The 22,944-nt window shown below is 35.4% G+C and overlaps 1 protein-coding gene across 16 annotated transcripts in view; it reads right to left on the bottom strand.

Annotated features, from left to right (window-relative positions):
• Nucleotides 1-1,035: 1,035 nt before the first annotated feature.
• Nucleotides 1,036-22,944, bottom strand: part of Zeb1 (zinc finger E-box binding homeobox 1) — a 170,798-nt gene continuing 148,889 nt past the window's right edge. For all 16 annotated transcript variants that reach the window (XM_074056210.1, XM_074056217.1, XM_074056202.1 and 13 more), the window contains 5 exons: nucleotides 21,850-22,052; nucleotides 14,875-14,980; nucleotides 7,787-9,591; nucleotides 5,703-5,883; nucleotides 1,036-3,544 (listed from right to left, as the gene is read on the bottom strand). In XM_074056210.1, coding sequence (XP_073912311.1) covers nucleotides 2,952-3,544; nucleotides 5,703-5,883; nucleotides 7,787-9,591; nucleotides 14,875-14,980; nucleotides 21,850-22,052 — 2,888 coding nt within the window. In that variant the 3' untranslated portion in view covers nucleotides 1,036-2,951. The remainder of the gene's footprint in view (nucleotides 3,545-5,702; nucleotides 5,884-7,786; nucleotides 9,592-14,874; nucleotides 14,981-21,849; nucleotides 22,053-22,944) is intronic.

Raw genomic sequence — 22,944 nt, 5'->3', positions numbered from 1 at the left:
AAATAGCACGGCACTTGCATTTTTGTTGTCATGTGTTTTGAAGGGATGGGGGAAGGATCCATGTTTTCCTTTGTAAAACTTCCCATAATGCCTAAATTTCTTTATTAACCATTTAGACATATCGTACTGGCCTCTTTGCGCTGCAGTGATTACAGTGTGATTTCAGAAGGGTGATTATTTCTTAATACTATAGTCAATTTGTTTTATCGGATTGCTGGTCTTAGTGACAAAGGAATGAGTGCCTAGGAATGAGGGGCCCTAGAATAGGAAGTGTACCCTCAAATCCCTTAAATAAAGACTGCCTAGTAGGATTTAACCTGCCTCTCCTATTGAAGTATTCTATCCACAAGCTTTGAATGCCTGTGCCATGTATCATAAAGTAAGTACCAGGAAGACACTTAGAAATAAACTCTTGACAAATCATAACAGTAAGGCCACAGAAGAGGAAGGAATAATTTATCATGTCTATTATTCCTAGTATTTAACAGAACTGAATAAGAAAATCATCACACATTACTAGAATCATTTAAAGTACATATTCTGGGATTAGAAGCAATACAAATAGTGAAAGTATGGCTAAGATGTGTAAACATGCAAATTATATTTTCTTTCAACAAATATTTGTTGTACCAACTAGTGCTAGACACTCTGTTGGGCAGTGGGCATGTGCAGATGACTGACAGACATGCCCTTAGTCTTAGGGGAAAGGAATATAAATAATAGTACAAAAGCTGTGATGAGAAAGGTACAAAGAGCTGTGGAGTACTGAAGAAAGGCATCTAAACACAGACATTTCTGAGTAACCTAAGGATAAGAAGTCATGGAACTGGAGGATGACTTCAGCTGTCAATTTTGAACTCTTCAGAAATATATAACCATAAAAAAATTTACAATTTAGTGGTGACTGTCTAAAACATTTAGTGTTACCCAAACTTAGCTCAAGATGAATAAAGTGCAGGATAACAGTGCAACATCCCATTTCACAGAGAATTTTCAAAAGAAAATCTTGATAATGATTAAAAGAAAGACAGCAGGTCAGGCTTGTTGATGCATTTTATTGTGAGATGGGGAAGTCTGGTAAAAAACTAGAAAATGACCATGGTGTAACAAGGAACTTAAAAATGAAGAGTCAGATTGGTAACTTACATACATGAATACAGGAACAAATTGGCACAAAATGTTAAACATTGTTCCCAACACTGCTTATATAAGATAATCCTAATTTGGCTTGCTAAGGAAATGAGAGTTTTGTGGTTAGGCTAAATCTCTTAATAAAACTGCAGAGCATCATGCTATTAGTCACACAGTGAATTTCAAAATTTAAGTTTTATATTAAAAACTGGGTAAAGGTAAAATGACTTGATTGTAGTTGTAAAACTAATACATTCCCATTTAAATTCTGTTCTACAGTCCAAGGCAAGTATAAATGTTAACATAACACTGTTAAATCAAATCTCAATGCAAGAGAACCAATTGCATCTCTACTTTAAATCTTATCAACTTTCCAAATTTTCATACTAAAATATATTATTGTATTAATACAAACTACAGTATTATACACTACACTGTGTAATAAATAAAGAAATATAAAAATAAGACACATAAATATAAAAGTTTTCTAAAACTAAAAGTACATATGTCAGTAAGAAGGGTATTAATACTGCCAGGTTTGAAGACATACAGTACAAAAATGTTGCACAGATCTATAAACTAAAAGAAATAAAATAATACTGATAGGTAAAAATCAGCTAATGTTGTTAATAAATTGGGTCCATAATAACTAACATTTGGAAACAGTAATGAGCCAAATAACAAAATGGCATGTCCATGTCTGAAATGCAAGTACATGGATAAAGCAGATTAGAAAATTTCCCTTTTGTTTCTGTAGAGAAATTCTGAAAGTCAATTAACACAAAATGAATACTGAGGAATTAAAGGATGAAATGTCCCAGTGTTTCAGTTTCTCTGACAGAGTCAGTGGTTTTAAGTTTTATTTGGGTATTTTGATACAATGAACAAATCAACAAATGCTAGTTATTGTAGGCCACACACTGAATGAAGGCGGATCAGAGCCTTGAAAATACTGAGAAATGGCACTTACAGCATTCAGGTCTTGCTTAAGGCCAAAGGAGATACAAGTTTCACACCATATCCTTCATATTTGCTACCACATACTCAAACACAATCACGAACACTGATTCTGATGACTTTGCTTGTCCTTGCCAGTAGCAACACTGTTAGTCCCTGCAATCAGAACTCAATGACAATCTTTTAAACTCCATTTTAAATTACATGAGTAAAAACTTCAGTTCTTCTATCGGCTGCTTCCTTAAGGCTAACAATACACTTTAAATGATAATATGTTCTAATAGGACATCTAAATATTAGAAATTACTACCTTCTAGATTGAATTTATAAAAGGTAGCTAGCATGGTTTGGAACTGCATTATACTTCTCTGTGAAGGGAATTTTGTAGTGCAGAATTTCTCACATTTTAAAAACATAATAAAATACTGAAGCAGATTTAGCATATGTTTACCAATAAAAAATTATAAAATCCCTCCCAATTGTACAGCTTAAGAATGAACCAACATAAAAGTGATAATACTGATAAAATGAAAGAGTGTCAGATGCTTATTTAATTATCATTTTCCTTTAACCTGTTCATCTTTCCTTTCTGAGTCATTAAGGTTTTCTAATCTGCTTCATGTTATAAACTTGTTCCTAACCTTGAAAATTGCATGAAAAATTACTAGCTCTGAGGTTCAGGCACACCTGGATTTTTATTTGTGAGTGTTTTTTTTTTTTTTGTATTTTGTATTTTTTTAGTTCTGACTTTACACAGTAGTGACAGGAATCACAGTATAGGGTACTGTGTTTCCATGAAAAGCATGGATAATATAGAACAAACTTCATGACCAATTAGAATTTATTTTCCTTCTAGAAAATGATTAGGCTTCATTTGTTTTTTCTTCAGCAACTTGCTCAACGTTCTCGCTTACTTTTTGTTCTAAGCTGCTTGCTTGACTTACAGCTCCATCATCCTTCATTGGATCTGCAGTTTTTGCTTCTTCTCCCTCATTCTCTGCCTCTTCTACCTCTTCTTCTTCCACCTCTTCTTCCTCCTCCTCTTCCTCATCCCCTTGTGGTTTTTCACATTCCTTTTCTTCCTGCAATTCTTCCATTTCTTTATCCTCCTCTTCTTCTTCCTCTTTTTCACTGTCTTCATCCTCTTCCCTTGTCAAACTCTCTCTCTCATCTGAGTCGACCTGTGAGGGAGATGCCCTGGCATCAACATGCTCATTTGTCAGGGCTTCTGGTCCTGCCTCTTCCTGCTCTGTGCTATCTCGTTCTTCTGCTTCTCTCTTGCAGTAGGAGTAGCGGTGATTCATGTGTTGAGAATAAGATCCAGAGTGTGAGAAGCGCTTTCCACACTTGTCACATTGATAGGGCTTTTCTCCAGAATGTAACCGCATGTGTTCTATCAAATGATGTTTATGTTTAAATGCCTTTTTACAGATTCCACACTCATGAGGTCTTTTACCTGTGAGATAAGAACACAACCATGAAATGTGGTATTAAGTGAATATAGTCCTCTTAAGCATTAAGGGGCAGTTTCAGTAGGATTATAGTTTCATGTTTAAAAAACTTCCAGGTACCAAATTCTCTGTACTGTAATACAGCAATATGGTTTGTTGTTTGTATAGGAAAATTCAGTCTTATATATTCTGCTTTGTAGATGAGAAAGTCAATGGGAATTATATAAGATTGAAATGTCAAAACATACAAGCATCATGACAATGTAGAATTAAAAAAATGAAGTTTGATGAGATATTTGGCAGTGAATATAGTGAGAACAAGGAGGGACAGAGGTGTTTTTCAACTTTTTTCCTTTTATTATTATTGCCTTTCTAGAAAATTTCTATTTTAGATCATTCTTTCTGAGTTCCCACGGAAATTACAATGCCTCGTATGGGCTTTTTATTTATGACCAAATCACATATATACCGTTTATGTACTGAGGGTTTTAAGCAACTGCAGTAGCTAAGAGTTTTTTGCCCCCGGAAGGCAATCCTGCCCTACCAAGCATGTGTGGGTTTGAGAAATGCTGTGCCTAAGGCATGAAAGTGACAACACCTGGGTCATAGCCAGAAGAGGTCACGTCCAATTTCAGTGCTACCACACAGTTAACAGTAAAAAGTGAAGAAGTCATTTTTTTGTGTGTGGGGGGGGGATAGGGTATTTTCAAATGTATTTTTTAATACTTAACTCTTGCCCAAAGAAGAAGCAAATTTAATTTTTTTCTCAGGTCTCAGTGAAAACAACTAGAGGAATGTGTTATGGGGTTTTGTTTACAGAGGTACAACATTTTCTTTTTAACTAACTGCCTGAGAGTCACTGCATGTATCTTTGAATCTACAGGCTGAAGAAGGAAAGACAGTTCTCTATATCTCTGCTCACAAAAATGAATGTATTAACACAGTTGATAAAAATATGAGATAAATATGGATACTGTAGCCAAAATGGCTGGTAAGTGTCAGGGAACAGTGGGTAGGGGATTAAAGAGCTCATGATAAAATCTGTACCCATGTTACAGAAATGATGGGTAGCAGCCAGTTTTTATTGGCTAGAAGTCTGCTGCTAAATTGTCAGGAATTCTGCAAGTTAACTGAAAAACAATTGAAGGTTAAAATCAGGGTTGGGAGTATTTAGGTCACAGAAATCTGCAAACACTACATATATATTAAGGCTCTCTCTACTCTTCAGAGAAACAGTTATTAAAATTTACTCACACTCCACTGGATAGAAGGAATCAGACAGGCCAGGAGTTGGCAAATGTTTTCAGTAAAAGCCAGGTAGTAAGTACTTTAGGCTTTGCTGGTCAAGTGGCCCTGTTGCAGCCCCTCAAGTTTATACTTTTAGAAGAGCAGGACAGTGACCACAGACCACATGCCAATCAGCAGCTGCAGCTATGATCCAACAAAAACTTTACATTTAGAGATGCTGAAATTTGATTTTTAAATATTTTTCACATCATAAGTAATGCTCTTTTCATCTTTTTCAGTCATGAAAAAATGTTAAAAAAAACCCAAACAACCCTCATTCTTAGCTCACAGGCCATACAAAAACAGGGGGAGGCCTATGAGCCACACTTGGTTAATTCCTGAGCTAGCCTAAAGAGTGTATATTTTGTTGGAGAATTATAGAATCACAGAGCTTGAAGGGATCTTAGAATATCTAGTCTAACCTCTTAGCAGAAATTCTTTTTAAAAATACAAAAGATCTTTCTGAAATCTTCAAATGTCATGGAACTAAGATTTGCCAGTGCAGGAGACTGCATGCTTGTAAAGCAGATCTCCCTTCTGTGAACCAGATCCTGTCTTTCTATAACTCTATGCCCCTGGTCAATTTTTACTAATGGGTACTACATTTTATTAACATGGTATAAACCTGCATTAAATGAATGTGTAGAGAATAAATGCTGTGTCAGTTTAAAGGTATTAAGTCATTAGAAAAATAAAGCAAAAGAAAAACAAAGGAACATAGCTTAAATACTAGGTCCAAGTGGGAAGACAGATAGATGAAAATGGCAAGAAAGGAGTGGAAAACAAAATCAGTAAATTAAGAACTTTAGTTTTTAATTTAGTATTTTCCAATATATCATAGGTACTTTTAGAAAGGATTTGTGTTCACTGACATACCTGTGTGTTCATATTTGTGTCTCAATAATGAACTGCTCTTCTGAAATATTTTATCACACAAATCACAAGCATACATTCCATTTTCTGTTTTCCGCATCTTCTTTTTGGGTGGTGTAGAATCAGAGTCATTCTGATCCTCTACATTTGATACTCCTTCTGAGCTAGTGTCTTGCCTTTCATCCTAAGGGAAAAAAGAAGAAAGATGATTTAACTCCAAATTAAGAAACAAACAGAAGATACAAACAAAGCATGGGTTAAAGAACTACTTTGATTTATACTTTCAGCAACCTGATCACAGCCAGATGCTGCTTCTTACTCCAGACGGGTTGTAAGAGTAGGGCTATTATCACAGGTGGGAACTGACATATGCAAAAGGGAATTTGGAGATAATACAGCCAAAATTGTATGAAAAACATATGCTCAGCTGGTAATGAAAAGAGAGAATAATAAAAAGAAAGAATATAAAATGTACAGTGACAAAACTTACTTGGTTTCATGTGAATTATGATTTTATGATAAATCTTGTTACTTAATCATTAATATCTAACTACATCATTTACCTTCATTTTTTCATTCTGGGTTTCACTAAGCAAAAACTGAGACTGTTTTTAAAAAGCAATCTTTAAACTGTACCCTGTAAGAACTCTGGATGCCTTTGAACCAGCTTCCATGGTCTCCTTGAAAAGAGAATTTGCTCTACATTTTCTAATGGAGCAATAATGAACAACAACACAAGAGGGTCTATATTTTTTAACAGGAGTACTTGCTAGTCAAAGGGAATCTTTAGAATTCGAGTAGATTAAAAAAAATCCAGTCAGTTTTAGGGAGATAATTTTAGACAGAAGGCTCTCTTGTAGATAGAATAATCCCACAGGGAGCCTGTTATAGAATTAGGTCAACTGAGATCTTTGTGCTTTTTCTAGAGTCTTCTAGTCTATTGCCTCTAAATTCATATATTTCCTAAAAGTTCAAAGTTTTCTACATTTCTTATGAACTTCTAAGGCAGAAGAGCTATAGACATAAGTTTGGGTAATCGTAAGCTGTCCATGACTTGCTGAAGTAACTCTACTTTCATTGATTTTGATCTAGTCAAACGATTCTGTGAAATGTTAAAAGTAGCTCTTTATTTTTGTACTCAAAAGTGTGCAAAGTATACTATATATAATAAATTTCAGATGAATTCACTGGTCATGTGAAAATTTTTTTCAAGAGCTATTAAAATTTCAGGAAACTCAGTAGAAATATTTAAGGGAAAACAAAAGCAAATACATATTTGAACAGGAATATTTTGAAATTATTATAGTTGTACCTACTTATAGCAAGTGTTTGCATTAAAAATCAAACAGCCACCTCTAGTATACATTTGATTTAATCATAAGTTGATGAAAAAAATGTGGAACCTTCAAAGTTAGTGACATACAGAAATCCTGGACAATGAATCACACAACAGTCACAATAGCACTCTAATCCAAAACTCTCATGATTTTGAAAGTTAAATAGGAAAATGCATATAAAGATTTATGGTCATGTTTGCTCATATATTAATTATGGCTGAATATTGTTTATTCACTGCTCATAAAATGATCAACCAATTCACTAGATTAGGTGTCCACTTCTTTGTTTATAATTAAAGCCTTTATAAACAGAGGTGTCATTAGTACATAAATGGACAACTAAGTCTGCCTGGTGTGAACTTGTGAATGGGAACAAATGTTCATTTACTAATGATCATTATCAAGGCAGGAACTATTACTAATTTTGAAAATTTAACTAAAAAAGAGAAATTCAACAGAAGTATTATAATTTCATTGTCTTTTTAGTTGCTAACTTTAAATAGGTCTCTATTTGAGATGTGCAAGTCATTTTTCACAGTAGAACAATTCTTTAAATTTTAATTAATACTCATACTTTGGATTGGTAAACCAGTGAAGAAATCATGCCACAAAAGTTAAAGCAAACATTTATCAATTTTCTTTTATACATGAGTTTCTAACAACCAAGTTGACTCTAAGTGACTGAAGATTTATTCATAAAAAGGTTAAATTAGTCAGCCTAGCACTTCACCTGGCTGATTTTTTTTTTACCTGATTTCCATTTGGCTGGATCACTTTCAAGGGTGGTTCCTGGACTGCAGGGCTGACTGTAGTCGAGTATGTATAAGCCACCTGGGGAATTAGAATAGTCTGCTTATTGGTAGCGAGTGCTCGTAAGCATGGAACACTGTTCTGGTCAGCGATGGCCACAATTGTGGGTAACTGGGCAGTGACTGTAGGTATAGCAATGTTTATGGGATTGGCACTTGGGATTACATTTACAACTGGTTCTGAGTCTGTAACACAATTGTCTTTTTGTGGCTCCTTTTTTGCACAAGACAAGTTCAAGGGTTCTTCTTGGACAGAATAAACACTGTTCTGGTAAACACTAGTGATAGTTGACCTTTCCAATAACTCTCCCTGCTGCTTTGGTAGTGAAAGATCAAGAGGTTCTACTTGTGGCTCTTCTTGTGTACCCTCTGCTGGGTACGAATAACCCTGTGTGTTTCTGGCTGAGGAAAGGTTAAGAGGTGATGGGGATGGCGTACTACTTCTGGAACCATTGACAGTTGATCCCACTGGTAAAACCGGGGAGTTAGACATCTTCAGAGGACTTTGTAGACTTGTGCTGTCCTGGGGTTCATTTGTATTTGTAGATTGAGGCTGTTCATCATTCTTTGCAGGTGTATTTATTTTGCCTGGTTCAGGGGAAGATGGTTCAGAAGACTGCACTGCAATCTGTCCAGCTTGCATCTTTTCAAACCACTTTTTAACTACATCCAGTGGTAGGTTTACAGAATCAGCAATTTTTGAGAGCTCTTCTGCACTTGGTTGTGCATTTAGAGCATAGTAGGCTTTTAGGAGTGATAAGAGGTTCTTTAAAGGTGGCTGACTGGGAGACAAATCGCCATCTCCAGTACCTGATGCAACAGAGGACTCAGGCTTCTCAGCTTCTGGGGCCAGGAGTGGAGGAGGCTGAGCAGGCTGCTTTAGGTCATAGTGCTTTAATTCTGGAAGTGCATTAAGATCGCCTGGACAATCATCGCATAGAAGGCAAGTGCTATCATTTGCTCCCTCTTCAAAGCTTTTGTCCTTCTCAGACTTAACAGTAAGATCTTCTGGTAACTTTTCACTTTTGCAACTGCTTGTAGGAACTGGACTTTCTTTTTTTAAATTTTGAGGAACAACTTGAAGTTGGCTAGGCTGCTCAAGACTGTAGTTGATGATAATTTTGGTTGTTCCATCTTGATCAACCAAAGGAAGACTGATGGCTGAAATGACAGAATGGCCACCTTGTTGTATGGATGAAGCACTGATTGTTTCTTGTTCTTTGGATGCAAGATTGGCTTGATTATTCTCCAAAACTTGCCTTATTACATTACTGTCTACTGCCACTTTAAGTACATTCTGAATATCACTTAAATTGATACTTATGGGAGACACCAAACCAACTGTTGGCAGAACAACAGCTTGCACCACACCCTGAGGAGAACTGGTTGCCTGTAATGGGCCACCACCACTAAAAACCCCATTTTGCAAAGGGGTCGAACAGTTGATTCCTGAAGCAACCACTATGGGTTTGAACTCATAATCCACAGGTTCAGTTTTAATTTGGTTTACAGAAAGTTGTTCTTGCAGGGGTTTATTCTCTATCTTTTGCCGTATCTGTGGTCGTGTGGGACTGCCTGGTGATGCCGAAAGAGATGGTGAGGAACACTGAGATGTCTTGAGTCCTGTTCTTGGTCGCCCATTCACAGGCATCAAGCTGATACATTTCTTACTGCTTATATGTGAGCTATAGGAACCAGAATGGGAAAAACGTTTCTTGCAGTTTGGGCATTCATATGGCTTCTCTCCTAAACAAAAAATTATATTCACTGAATTATTATGTAAAAGAATTTTTGTGTATTCACATTTTCTTCCAAAATAAGCAGTATCAATTTAAAAAGTATTACCATGTATGCTTGTGATATTATTTTATTTAGAATCATCATTTTAAGTTTAAAACTCACACAATGCTATAAACGCTAGTCTGAACTCCATGTACTTAATCAATCAGGGAATCTTCTTAGCATGTGCTATATAGCATTTCCAACCTCTGTGACTTCCAGTAATTCTTAAGTACCAAAAATAACTAATCCTACTTGTTCAAGTTATTTTTTCTTATCTTGTTTCACCAACCTATATAATTTTCAGTATATTACTCTACTCAACCTTTTGTAGGAGAAATTAACATTAGAAGAAAGCAAAGTTAAGTATCACCCTCCCATAAGGCTTAACACATATGAATGTTCTTGGTTGATTAAAATGTATATGTCCTATGATTTCTTTGAAAAGATCTCCCTTGGTGGGGGAAACCTTAACATAAGGCATTATTAGAATCATTGACTTATTAAACTGGAAAGCATATGCCGCTCCCTCACCCCCGACATAAAAGTTCTAACGGGTTTGCAAAATATAGAGGTTCAATTTTAATGAACCTAAATACTGCTTTTATGTTAAAATAGATTATCCTATGGACAAAATGCAACACTTGTATGAACTGATGAGAAAACCAACCTGACATCAAAGAAACTTGTTGTTTATGAAGGCCTTCCTTAAGTTGCCTGCCTAAACTCACCAGGGACATAAGGCATTTATTCTCTGCCATCAGAGAGACTATGATAGAAAATTCTGAGAAGCATTGAAAGGAATAAATTAAATGGAGTATTTTTATAGAAGCCTAATTTTTAAATTCTGGTTCTAATTTATAGTTATAGTTCATTAATTTGCAATTTATATATTATAGACTATCAGGTCCAATAAGTGGGAACCTTTGGTTTTTATTAGTCTTTTATTTTGTGGACCTATCAGAGTGCAGGTCTCAAAGATGCTCATTAAACATTTTTTAGATGAATGATGGCTAAGTGTGGAATTATAAAATGCTATGGTGCTGGCTTGTCTATTCAGTATTACAACAAAGCTCTTTTTATAAAAAGTCAACTTAAGCTCAGCTAATAATATAAATTCAATACTGCAAAATTAAAAAATTGAATTATATTTTCTAAGAAATATGGCTATATGAAGAGTTAGATGTTAGAATTAGAAGAGATCTAAGAAGCCTTCTAACTAGAATTCTTTCAAAAAAGACTTCCTTTTATGTTGTTTTTTTTTTTTTTGACATTAGTTAGTCTCTCTCTGCTTAATCTTCTAAGTAAAAGAGAGGTTAATGCCTGCAGGACAGCTTTATGGAAAAGAATCTATTCTGGTTTTACAGAGGACAATGGATTTGAGTTCACATTCTAGCTCTGTCATGTACTATTTTCTTAATCTTTCTAGACCTCAGATGTAAATATAGACCTTCTCACTGGATTGTTGTGGGGCTTATATGAGATTATACAGCAGAATTCTTAGTATATTCTGAATAAATGTAGTGCTTCTTTTAAAGAGCAGTTTACCAACAGACAGATTGAGGCCTGAGCCAAAGATGGCTTGCTCTCCATTCCCATTTCCCTGCCCTTGTTTGCTCTTCTGATGCCATACAGAACAAGTCTAACTTTTCTTCTTCAAGCCAGACTTTCAGAGCTGCAATGTGTATCCTTAAACTTCTGTTGTATAGATTAAATATAACCAAGTCCTTCAAACACTCCTCATAGGACATGGCTTTTAGGACCTTTATCTGCTTCTTAGCACACCTCTAAGACAATCACTGGTGTATCAATGTCTTTCCAATGGGATGTCTGGAATTAGGATTCAATACTCAAAATGACATCAGATAAAAGTTTTCAATGGGGGTTATATTGTAGTCTACCTCAACATTTTAAGTTATTTGATAAAACTTTAGGTGAGCTACATGAGTATTTTCCTGTTAAGAGATGATGGGAAGATAAACATGTATATTGATATCCTATCTTTACAAACGGGGAAATGGAGAACAGTGGCTTTGGAGTCAGGATGTCACCAACAGTGCCCCAGTTTTGACAAAGACTAGCTGAGTGACTTTGATCAACTTAATTAAGCTCTCTGAGCCTTCATTTTCTCATCAGAGCAAAAGGGAAATTATATAATTTACCTCATAGGGTTATTTGAGAACTACAGAAGTAAATATATATAAATAATTAGCAAGTGGCTATACATTGTCAAGTATTCAATACATACTAGGTATTATTCTTATTGTTCAGAATTACTTTGATACTTTATCATTGTGAGAAAGAAAGTCTACAGAGTAAGTATCCTGAAACCAAAGTTACTATGTTGGAAAATTGTTTTAACTTCATAGATTTATGGTGCATAACTTGAGCCCATTGCCTAACTTACCCAGGTTAGGTTTGCAACTATATTAGCTTAGCGGTTACATCAGCAAGCTTCACTACTCAAAGGTGGATGTCTTTAAATAGCTGAGGTGGGAGTTTAGTAGCTTCTCATGTAAAAATTTCCAGGCTAAAATCACTGAAGTCATAGAACAAACTTGACATTATTTTTGGGGAGGATTATAGCCTTTGTGTAGGTGCTCTTTTTCTTACCCCAGGGGAGATATGGTGGCCTCCTTACCATAGCTCAGATCCTACACACAATACATGGCTTTTAATGCACATGCTTTTGCACAGACTTCATTATTAAAATATATGGTGATCAGAACAGAGTAATAATCCAGGTAATTTCAGATAGCATAATTTTGGACCCTGATACTCAGCTCCTTTAAAAAGCCCATCTGAGAAAAAAAAACCAATCCATATAGGCACTAAGCAGTGCTTTTCAAACTATCTGTGGTAAAGAACCAGCTGGTTTTTGCCATCAACTATTGACTGATATTTAAAAAATATATAATGAAAAGTGTCACAGCAATGTCATTGTATAATAGTTTTTAAATGCTTGGTCTTAATTTCTGTATTATCTCTTCAAGAACCAGTAACACGTAGTTTGCAGCCTAGCACCAGTCCTGGGCTGATACTTGGAGGAATCCTGCTTGAAAATCTTCCTTGGCATTTTGAATTGTAAGTGTTTGCTGTATTAAAGGTGTACAGGCATATTAAGATTTTTTTCAATCCTGGTTTTAAGCTTGCTAAGCAAGTGCTTTATACCATTTGAGCCATACCCCCACCTTTTGCTTTAGTTTTATTTCTCAGATAGGGTCTCTTGCTTTGGTATGTACTGGCCTTAGATGGTACATCCTCCTGCCTCAACCCCCTGAGTAGCTGGGATTACAAGATTGAACCATCATGCCTGGTTTGTTTTTTGAGATAGGCCCTTGATACCGTTTTTGGTCAAGGTTGGCCTTGAACCATAATCCTATCTCTACCTTCAGAGGAGCTGGGAATAGGCATAAGTCACTACATCCAGCAAGAAAGTTTAATAAGACAGATATAAATACATAATGAATAGATAGTACAGAGCACAGTGGGAGTTTTGTGTTCTGTGAATTGGCTTAAATTTACATTAATTTTTCAGCAGCAATATAGTGTCAGCTCATATTAAGCTCTTAACCATTCAAATTTACTACTGATTAAGACAGATCTTTGGATATTAATGTAGGATTTTGCAATTAAACTTCAAATTCTCATCTCTAGGCCAGTATTTTAATCTTTGGTATAATCTATGCTTCCCAATTTCTATCACCTGAAGATCTGATGAATTTTATACAACTTCAATATGAATATTATTCTTATGTTTTATTTTACTTTTCTTTTTCTATCCTAATTCCAACTTTAAAACTCTCTTGAATTAACAATATCTTTATTAACAATTTCAAATCACCTCTAGTAAAAAGGTAGGTTATAGCCAGGCATGATGGTACACACCTGTAATCCCAGCTACTGGTGTGTGTGTGGGGTATGAAAGCAAGAGGATTGAGAATTCAAGGCCAGGTGGAGACCCTGTCTCAAAAACAAAGTAAAAACAAAAGGGCTGGGGTACAGTTCAAATGGAGGAGTGCTTGCTTAGCATGTACAAAGAGTCCTGGCTTTGATCACCAGCACTGCGGGGGAAAAAAGAAGTTAGGGGTTGTTCTCACTCTAGAGATGACCCACTCTCAGTCTGTGGAATGTGTACTCTTCTCCTAATAAACCTTACTACTATTTTCACTATTAAAAAAGAAGGTATGTTATTATAACTATATTGCTGATAAACATTGTTCTATAGCATAGGAACTAAGAAAAAAATATTGTGGCAGGCCGCAAAAGATAACCTCTACTTTTCAGAAATATTGATCAGCATGTGAAAATAAATGTTCCAAATATATCAAAGATATCACTAACCACCAGTCACAAAGTCACCCAAGTATACTTTTTTTTGTATACTTTGTGAAGTGTAAACATCAATACAGTAATGTTCACAAAGAAGGGCAATATGAAACACCCACATTTCCCCATTCATTCAAATTATTATTAACATTATTATTATTTTGGCAGTACTGGAGTTTCAACTCAGAGTCTCATGCTTGAGCACCTTAGTCACTCTGGCAACCTCATTAAAATTATTTAAATCTAAAACAATATATCAAAATTAATCAGGAGAATAAGAGATTTCAGAGTGTAATGTAGGATGCTATTAAGTTTTCTTTATACACTTGTTCAAGTATAATCTGCAAAGACATGAAAATATAGCTATTTGTCATAAGTTCCTATATATTTTCATGATATCATAATCATTTTGTAAGTAATGGTTTAGAAAATTATGTGGAATAGAATGGTGAAGATGATGGGAGCACATTTTTCTTCTTAATGCTGTCATTCTCTCTCCCCTACGCTGGCCCCATTCACACTACGTCTCATGATTTGTTACCATTTCTACTTTCCTAATGTAAAAGCTATCACTATCTTCACCTCCTTATTTCACTTTGCAAATTTCATGTCTATCTAAAAAGATACAATGAAATTAACATTCATTAGAAAACTAAAGTAGTTTTAGGTTATACTTGTTAAAACACAATATATTGTCTTCTGATTAGAAAACTTGGAAGTATATATGTTATTTTATATTATACTAAGTTGATACATTTTAAAGGTTAAGACATTAATAAAACACCATTTATAAACAAGAAATTTCTTCATATTGGTCTTTATCTAAAAATAAAGAAGCTATCATATTTATAGATCCCATGTTATATTTATTTATTACTACAGATACTATGATATGCAGGATACAGAAAGAAAGATATTTACCACTGTGAATTCTTAAGTGCTCTTTTAGGTGGTGTTTGTATTTGAAAGCCTTTCCACATTCAGTGCACTTGAATTTACGGTTACCCCCAGACTGTGTCACATGTCTCTGTAAGAAAGAATTAGTGTTTTATTTATAAAGTAAAAGAACTTTAGACATAAAGAACATCCAGCCTGCTAAAGTAATGCTTTGTATGAAACATTTAAACATTTTTAAACATTAAAAACATTAAATGAAACATTAAAAACATTTTAATGATTTTTTTTTGTTTCTTAAAGGCCTCAAATTGTAGCAATCACAAAAGTATTACAGAAGTTTTACCAAAAAGGATGGTGATCATGGGATCAGAATTCTGATAGAGAAAAATCTCCACTTTTCATTTAAATAACAGAGCCATACTTTATTAAGCAATATAGTATTTATCAAATATAAAGTGATATATACTTTACTAGGAACTACAGATTATCTTGTCTCACTCTTATTTAATGATCTGTTAAAGCAGTTACCCAATAGAAGACCTAGGTCTTAAAAATAATAAAGGCCTTTTCCAGTCTGTCTTAGACGTCTGATATTTTCAAAATGTACTTTGATGATTTAAAAAAATACTTCCATCTTTTTAGAAGATGAATTATCATAATAGCTTTCTGCCTGGTTTTCCAAATTCTCATTTATATATTTAAAATATATTCTGCACTTCATCTATGAGAGCACTGCTTGAATTGCATTATTGTGTTCAATACCTGCTCATAAACCTATGAAAGATCCCGAATAAAGATTCTGAGTCTACAGATTCCATGATTACAGCCCTGAGTTTCCAAAATTATTCTTTACCAGAAGTTTGTGCCTCAGCCATTTAATGAGTCTGGTTTATTTTGTACCATCTAGCTCCTCTCTACTTCCTTGCTGTGGCTTACATTATTCTTTATTTCTTGGCTATGTTTTCCCTTAATTCAATCTGTTAAGATTCTATCCACTACCTTCCAAAGGTTTAACTCAAGTACTACTTGCTCCATACTCACCCCAGTTGACATTTCCCTTCCTTTCTTTCTTACTGTAGACTAGACCCTATCTCTCCCCAAACTCATAGCTTAAAATACCAAACATATGGGAACAACTTTCAAATTTATAATCTCTCCTCCCTACAGACTCATAGCTTCTTTGACTCTGCCAGTTGGAAGGCACTAAGCATCTGAAACTTATCATGATTAACACCAAGCTTAATTCCCTCCTTCAAGTCATCTCCTTCTCTAGTTTTTCCTGTCTTTGTGACTAGTACCTTCATTTTTCCAGCTATTGCTTTCACCTTGAATTTTGTAATTATCCCAATTCTAACCCATCAGTAAACCATATGGATAAATTGTAACAACATTCTTCAGTGTGTCACATCTACACATGACCTCTGGCCTGCATTATAACAAAATACTCCAAATGGTCTTCCTGCTTCCATGATTGTCTCTCTTGATCCATCCTCCATCCTTCAAATAAAAATTTAAAATCCAATATTCTTCAAAGGCTTCCCTATCATATTTTAGAGTAAAATTTAAAGTCTTCATCTTGCCCTACACAAAGGCCCACATCATCTGGCTGTTCACATTGGCCACTTTACTGTTCCTTGGACATGCCAGCCAGGTCCCTGCCACAAGGCTTTTCACAGTTTCATTCTGTTCCCTATGACTAGAAAGCTCTCCCTCAATATTCCAAGACTGGCTCTTTCATTTTATTAAGGATTCAGTTAAGAAGTCTCATTCTCAGTTTTCCCTACCCTGTAAAAACTATAGCTTTTACACTACTTTCTGTCTTCTTACCCTTTACTTCTTTTATACTACCTGAATTCTACTTTATTTCTCTTTTATATCACCTAATAATGAACACTCCCTTGTTAGGACTTTGACTTTTTCATTCTTGTCTCTTTAATACCTGTAACAGGACCTGACATGGAATATATATTTGTTGAATGAATATAATAACAAAATATGGAAATGCTTATCTTTTAGTCACAGCATGATTTCCAAAGAGAGACCATCCATACTTCAACTTGCTGATCGTGACCTGAATTATTTCCAAGGCTTCTCAGTGACACTTCCTCACATTATAGGCTGCTGTGTTGAACACAGCTCCTTCCTGACCTTCCTCTAGCCCACAGTTTATGTACAAAACCCACTCTGTTTGTACCCCCCAGAAAAATAATACCAAGAGTGGCCTTTATGCTCATCAGGGATTTTAGATATTGCATTGATAATGGTGTCTTCTGCTGTCACCCTGCTTTTTTCCTCTGATAAGGGCCCTCAGTATAGAGAGGGTATGGTGGTAGCCCCTGCACGATGGATCTTTTTCCAAGTGTCACAGCACCAGGCTCTTTCCCCAAGCCTTGTCTATTCTGTGGTCCATTAGAAAAGTATTTCATTGTATTATCCTGGGTAAGATTCCTCAATAAGGGAACATGATAAGCAAGTGGTGTTTGTCCCAGCAGTTCCTTTTCTGTGTCAATTTCCTCCTTCTCTTCATACTCCATCCCATTTGGGGACTTCACCATTGCCTATTGTTGGAAATTCTGGCCCTATTCTCTTCACTGCTCCTCTTCCCCTATTATCTTGTTATTTCCTGAAGTCCTTGAGAAACAAGTTGACTCTGCTCCTTCTTTCTGTTATGCTTTTTTGTTTGCCATCATCTTGGCAAATATCTAACCTATTCTCTGTGGGACATGTGACTCATATTAGGCACCTACACTGGGCAGAGTTCTCAAAAATTCAGTATGTAGATACTTATAACCCTTTGATATGAGAAGCTGGACATGTGCCCCTGCCCCCAAAATGCCATATCATGCCCAGTGTAGTTGAATATTTGATTTTTAAAGTCAGTGTTAAATGGGTACTAATTCAATTGCTGATAGCTGACAGTTATTAGGAAAATCAAAATACAACATACCAGACCCTATGGGACACAGCAAAGGCAGTCCTAAGAGGAAAGTTTATAGCCATGAGTGCATCTATTAGAAGGACAGAGATCTCAAATAAACGACCTAATGCTACAACTCAAACTCCTAGAAAAAGAAGAGCAAGCAAAACCCAAAACAAGCAGAAGGAGAGAAATAATAAAAACAAGGGCTGAAATTAATGAAATAGAGAACAAAAAAACCATACAAAGAATCAACACAACAAAAAGCTGGTTCTTTGAAAAAAATAAACAAGAATGACAAGCCCCTGGCAAATGTGACTAAAATGAGGAGTGAAAAGACCCAAATTAGCAAAATAAGAAATGAAAAAAGGGGAAATAACAACAAATACCATGGAAATCCGAGGAATCATCAGAGACTACTTTCAGAATCTATAGTCCAATAAATTGGAAAATCTTGAAGAAATGGACAAATTTCTAGATACTTATGACCATCCAAAACTGAACCAAGAAGATATTAACCACTTAAACAGATCTATAACACATAATGAAATTGAAGCAGCAATAAAGAGTCTCCCAAAAAAGAAAAGTTCAGGACCTGATGGATTCTCAGCTGAATTCTACCAGACCTTCATAAAAGAACTAATAAGAACACTCCTTAAACTTCTCCATGAAATAGAAAGGGGAGGAACACTGTCCAAATCATTCTATGAAGCCAGTATTACACTCCTCCCAGAACTACACAAGGACACATTCAAAAAGAAGAGAACTACAGACCAGTCTCCTTAATGCACGTCAATGCAAAAATCCTCAATAGAATAGTGGTAAACCAAATCCAACAACATATCAGAAAGATCATTCACCATGACCAATTCAGCTTCATCCCAGGGATGCAGGGATGGTTCAAGATATGCAAATCAATAAATGTAATACAGCACATTAACAGAAGCAAAGACAAAAACCACATGATGATCTCAATAGATGCAGAAAAAGCCTTTGATAAGATTCATCACCACTTCATGATAAAAGCTCTAAGAAAACAAGGAATAGAAGGAATGTATCTCAACATTTTAAAGGCTATATATGACAAACCGATAGCCAACATTATACTTAATGGAGAAAAACTGAAACCATTACCCCTAAACTCAGGAATGAGACAAGGGTGCCCACTCTCCCCACTCCTATTCAACATTGTTCTGGAATTCCTAGCCAGAGCAATTAGGCAAGAAGAAGTAATAAAAGGAATACAAATAGGCAAAGAAATAGTCAAAATATCCTTATTTGCAGATGACATCATTCTATACCTCAAAGACCCAAAAAACTCCACCCAAAAACTTCTAGACACCATAAACAGCTTCACCAGTGTAGTGGGATACAAAATCAACTTACAAAAATCAGTAGCCGTTCTATACATAAACAATGAACAAACTGAGAAAGAATACAGAAAAACAATTCCATTTATAATAGCCTCCAAAAAAATTAAATACCTAGGAGTAAACTTAATGAAGGACGTAAATGACCTCTTCAAGGAGAACTACAAACCACTGAAGAAAGAGATAGAGGAATACTATAGAAGATGGAAAGATCTCCCATGCTCATGGATTGGTAGAATCAACATAGTAAAAATGGCTACACTACGAAAAGCAATCTACATGTTCAATGCAATATCCATCAAAATTCCAATGACATTCATCACAGAGATTGAAAAATCTACCCTAAAGTTCATTTGGAATCACAAAAGACCATAAATAGCTAAGCCAATACTGAGCAAAAAGAGCAATGTTGGAGGTATCACAATACCCGACTTCAAACTATACTACAGAGCCATAGCAATAAAAACAGCATGGTACTGGTGTAAAAAAGGTATGGAGACCAGTGGAACAGAACAGAGGACCTGGATATGAATCCACACAGCTATGCCCACTTTATCTTTGACAAAGGCACCAAAAGCATACGGTGGAGAAAAGACAGCCTCAACAAATGTTGTTGGGAAAAGTGGCTATCTGACTGTAGAAAACTGAAAAGATCCATGCCTGTCATCCTGTACTAGTATCAACTCAAAGTGAATTAAGGACCTTAATACCAGACCCGAAACCTTTTTAGTACATGAAAGAGCAGGGAATACCTTAGAAACCATAGGAATAGATAAGGACTATCAGTAGAACTCCATCAGCCCAGCAACTAAGAGAAAGGATGGGCAAATGGGACTATATGAAATTAAAAAGCTTCTACACAACAAAAGAAATGGTCTCTAAATTGAAGAGCCCACCCACAGAATGGGAGAAATATCTGCTAGGTATATATCAAAGGACTGATAACCAGAATATACAAGGAACTCAAAAAACTAAACTCCCCCCAAATCAATGAACCAATAAAGAAGTGGACAACTGAACTAAACAGAACTTTTTCTAAGGAAGAAACTCAAATGGCCAAAAAAAAAAGGCTATCATCAAGAACACCACCACCAACAAATGCTGGTGAGGATGTGGGGAAAAAGGAACCCTCATACACTGCTGGTGGGAATGTAAGCTAGTACAACCACTTTGGAAAACAATATGAAGGCTCCTTAAAAAACTAAGATCTGCCATATGATCCAGTAATCCCTCTCCTAGGGATATACCCAAAGGAATGTGACTCAGGTTATTACAAACGCACCTGCACACACATTTATTGCTGTACTGTTTACAGGAGCCAAGCTATGGAAACAGCCAAGATGCCCCACAATTGATGAATAGATCAAGAAATGTATTTATACACAATGGAATTTTACTCAGCCATAAAGAATGAAATTTCGTCATATGCAAGTAAATGGATGGAACTGGAGAACATCATCTTAAGCGAAGTTAGCCAGACTCAAAGGCCAAACTTTGCATGTTCTCCCTCATACGCGGATTATAGACCTAAAACAAATGCAGTAATATTGTTGTATATGGGCCACATGCTAAGGGGAGAATGTGCACGGGAAAAATAGGGAAAGGAAAGGAAGCCTAAAACTTGAATGTGGTTCATGTGCTCCCTGTTGAGGAGCGAAAAAAGTAATTTAAAATTAGCAGAGGCCACTATGGGAAGGGGACTAGGAAGTAGTGAAGAGGTATGGTAGAAATGATCCAATGTTGGTTGTAATACACAAGTGCATGGAAGCAATGCTAGGAATCTCTCTGTATATCTATCTTTACCTCAAACAAGAGAAAATGCTATGTCTTTCTTATTATCTCTTATGTTTTCTCTTCAACAAAATTGGAGAAGAAGATGGTGGAATATGTTCTGCCTGGAAGCGGGGGTGGGGGGAGGCAGTTAGGGGGATGGGAGGGAATTGGTACAAACAATGTATACACATGTAAGCAAATAAAAAAATGATAAAAAATAAAATGAATTGAAATTCTTCAAAAAAAAAAAAAAGAAACTGCACATGTGCCCCAACCCGAAAAATGCTGTACCATGCCCAGTGTAGTTGAATATTTACTTTTTAAAGTTAGTGTTAAATGGGTACTAATTCAATTGCTGATAGCTGACAGTTATTAGGATCTTAAAAAAAAGACAATTTATTTTTAGCCCCAAATATAGCTATGAGTTTAAATGTAGCTAAAGAGTTAGAGAACATCCTTGGCTTATACTTCTAGAAAATGGGCTCAGTGACAAAGAATTAGCATATGAAAATAGTCTTCTAAGTAAAAATTCTAAATTTTAGATTCTTAGGAGTCAACTTACTGTCGGAAAAAACCAGTTTCTTATACTGAGAATAAATAGTCACTGGTTCAAAGAAAATTTTTAAAACTAAATTTTCTTCTCAATTTGGCCAGTAGTAATATTTATTTTCCTTCACTGAACATTTTGGCAGAATGTAATCTGAAACTTTCCAAATTTGGAGGAATATTTGGTATGGTATAAGCAAAATAATTTAATCAAGATGGAAAAATCTTATCTGAAGAGATTTAAAAAGCCCACAAATAACTTCCATTTTTAGAAGGCTGCAGACAAGACAGTGTTTAGTACATCCTTTTAGGTATACTATAATACTTGTTGTTCACTGAGGGTTGAGTTCCCAAAGTTTGGAAAGTTAGTGATCTCTTGGTCATTTCACTTACTTGATCTCTTCCTGACTTATGTGACGTCATGTGACGTTCAAGCTGGGTTCGGTATGCAAAAGTGTAACTGCACAGGGAGCAACTGAAGTTATCTTCATTTTTTTCATGGCGATATTTAATGTGTTCTTTCAGAGAGGTAAAGCGTTTATAGCCTCTATCACAATATGGGCAGGTAAGTAATTGGGAAAACGCGTCTGGTGTTCCTGTAAAAGAGATTATATATTTTAAATGTAAAACATTTAGAAGATATTACTAAAGTTACTACTGCATCATATTCTATATGCCAAATAATGTGCTATCCATTTTGTATTTCATCCTCAAAACAATACAATAACACACATCCCTAGTGTATAAAGGACAAAATATGAGACTCAGAAAGGTTAAATAACTTAAAAGACACAAAGCCAGTATTCAGTCTGACTTTTAAGTCCCCTATCTTTTTCACCAAATCATAATTCTTCCCTTCTTTCTTTATGGTTACCCAGACAAAACACAAGATGTAAGATGTTGGTTACATTTGTAAATGTATACCTATTAAAGGCAACTGTATAATAGAACCTCTCTACTGGTAACAACTATCATTATTTATTTAATGTTAATTTTTTTGAATTGAAAAATGACACTATAAAATTGCCATCTTACAGAATAAGTTGTCCCAGTCAGAGTATGTTTCCAAGACCACCTTGCAGTTAGGTGTGACCACGTGACTGAGTTCAAACCAAAAAGAATGTATATGGAAAGTTCTGGAGGCCAGATGTAGGCCTGACCCATGAAGACCTCCATGTGTGACCTTTCATGGTCTTTCTACTATAGAAATACAGTGGCAAGTTTTATGTATAGTTTTACAGGTATGAAAAATATGTATAACTTTCAGAAAACAAAGGCATTCTGGATAAATTAGAGCTTACAGAACTAGATTTATAACAAACAAAATGTGTTTTCATTTTTGAAAAATATTTAAATCTTGTTTTATAAGAATCACCTTTTGGCAATGAAGGTTTGCTATACAGGGGGAAAATATTTCTTTTCAGAATTCCTATAGTGAACTGAAGGGATTAATTCAATGCTACTAGAAAATAAAGCCAACCTATATCT

The sequence above is a fragment of the Castor canadensis genome, chromosome 15, assembly GCF_047511655.1.
Source record: "Castor canadensis chromosome 15, mCasCan1.hap1v2, whole genome shotgun sequence".
NCBI lineage: Eukaryota > Metazoa > Chordata > Mammalia > Rodentia > Castoridae > Castor > Castor canadensis.
This window is presented reverse-complemented; position numbering and strand designations above follow the sequence as displayed.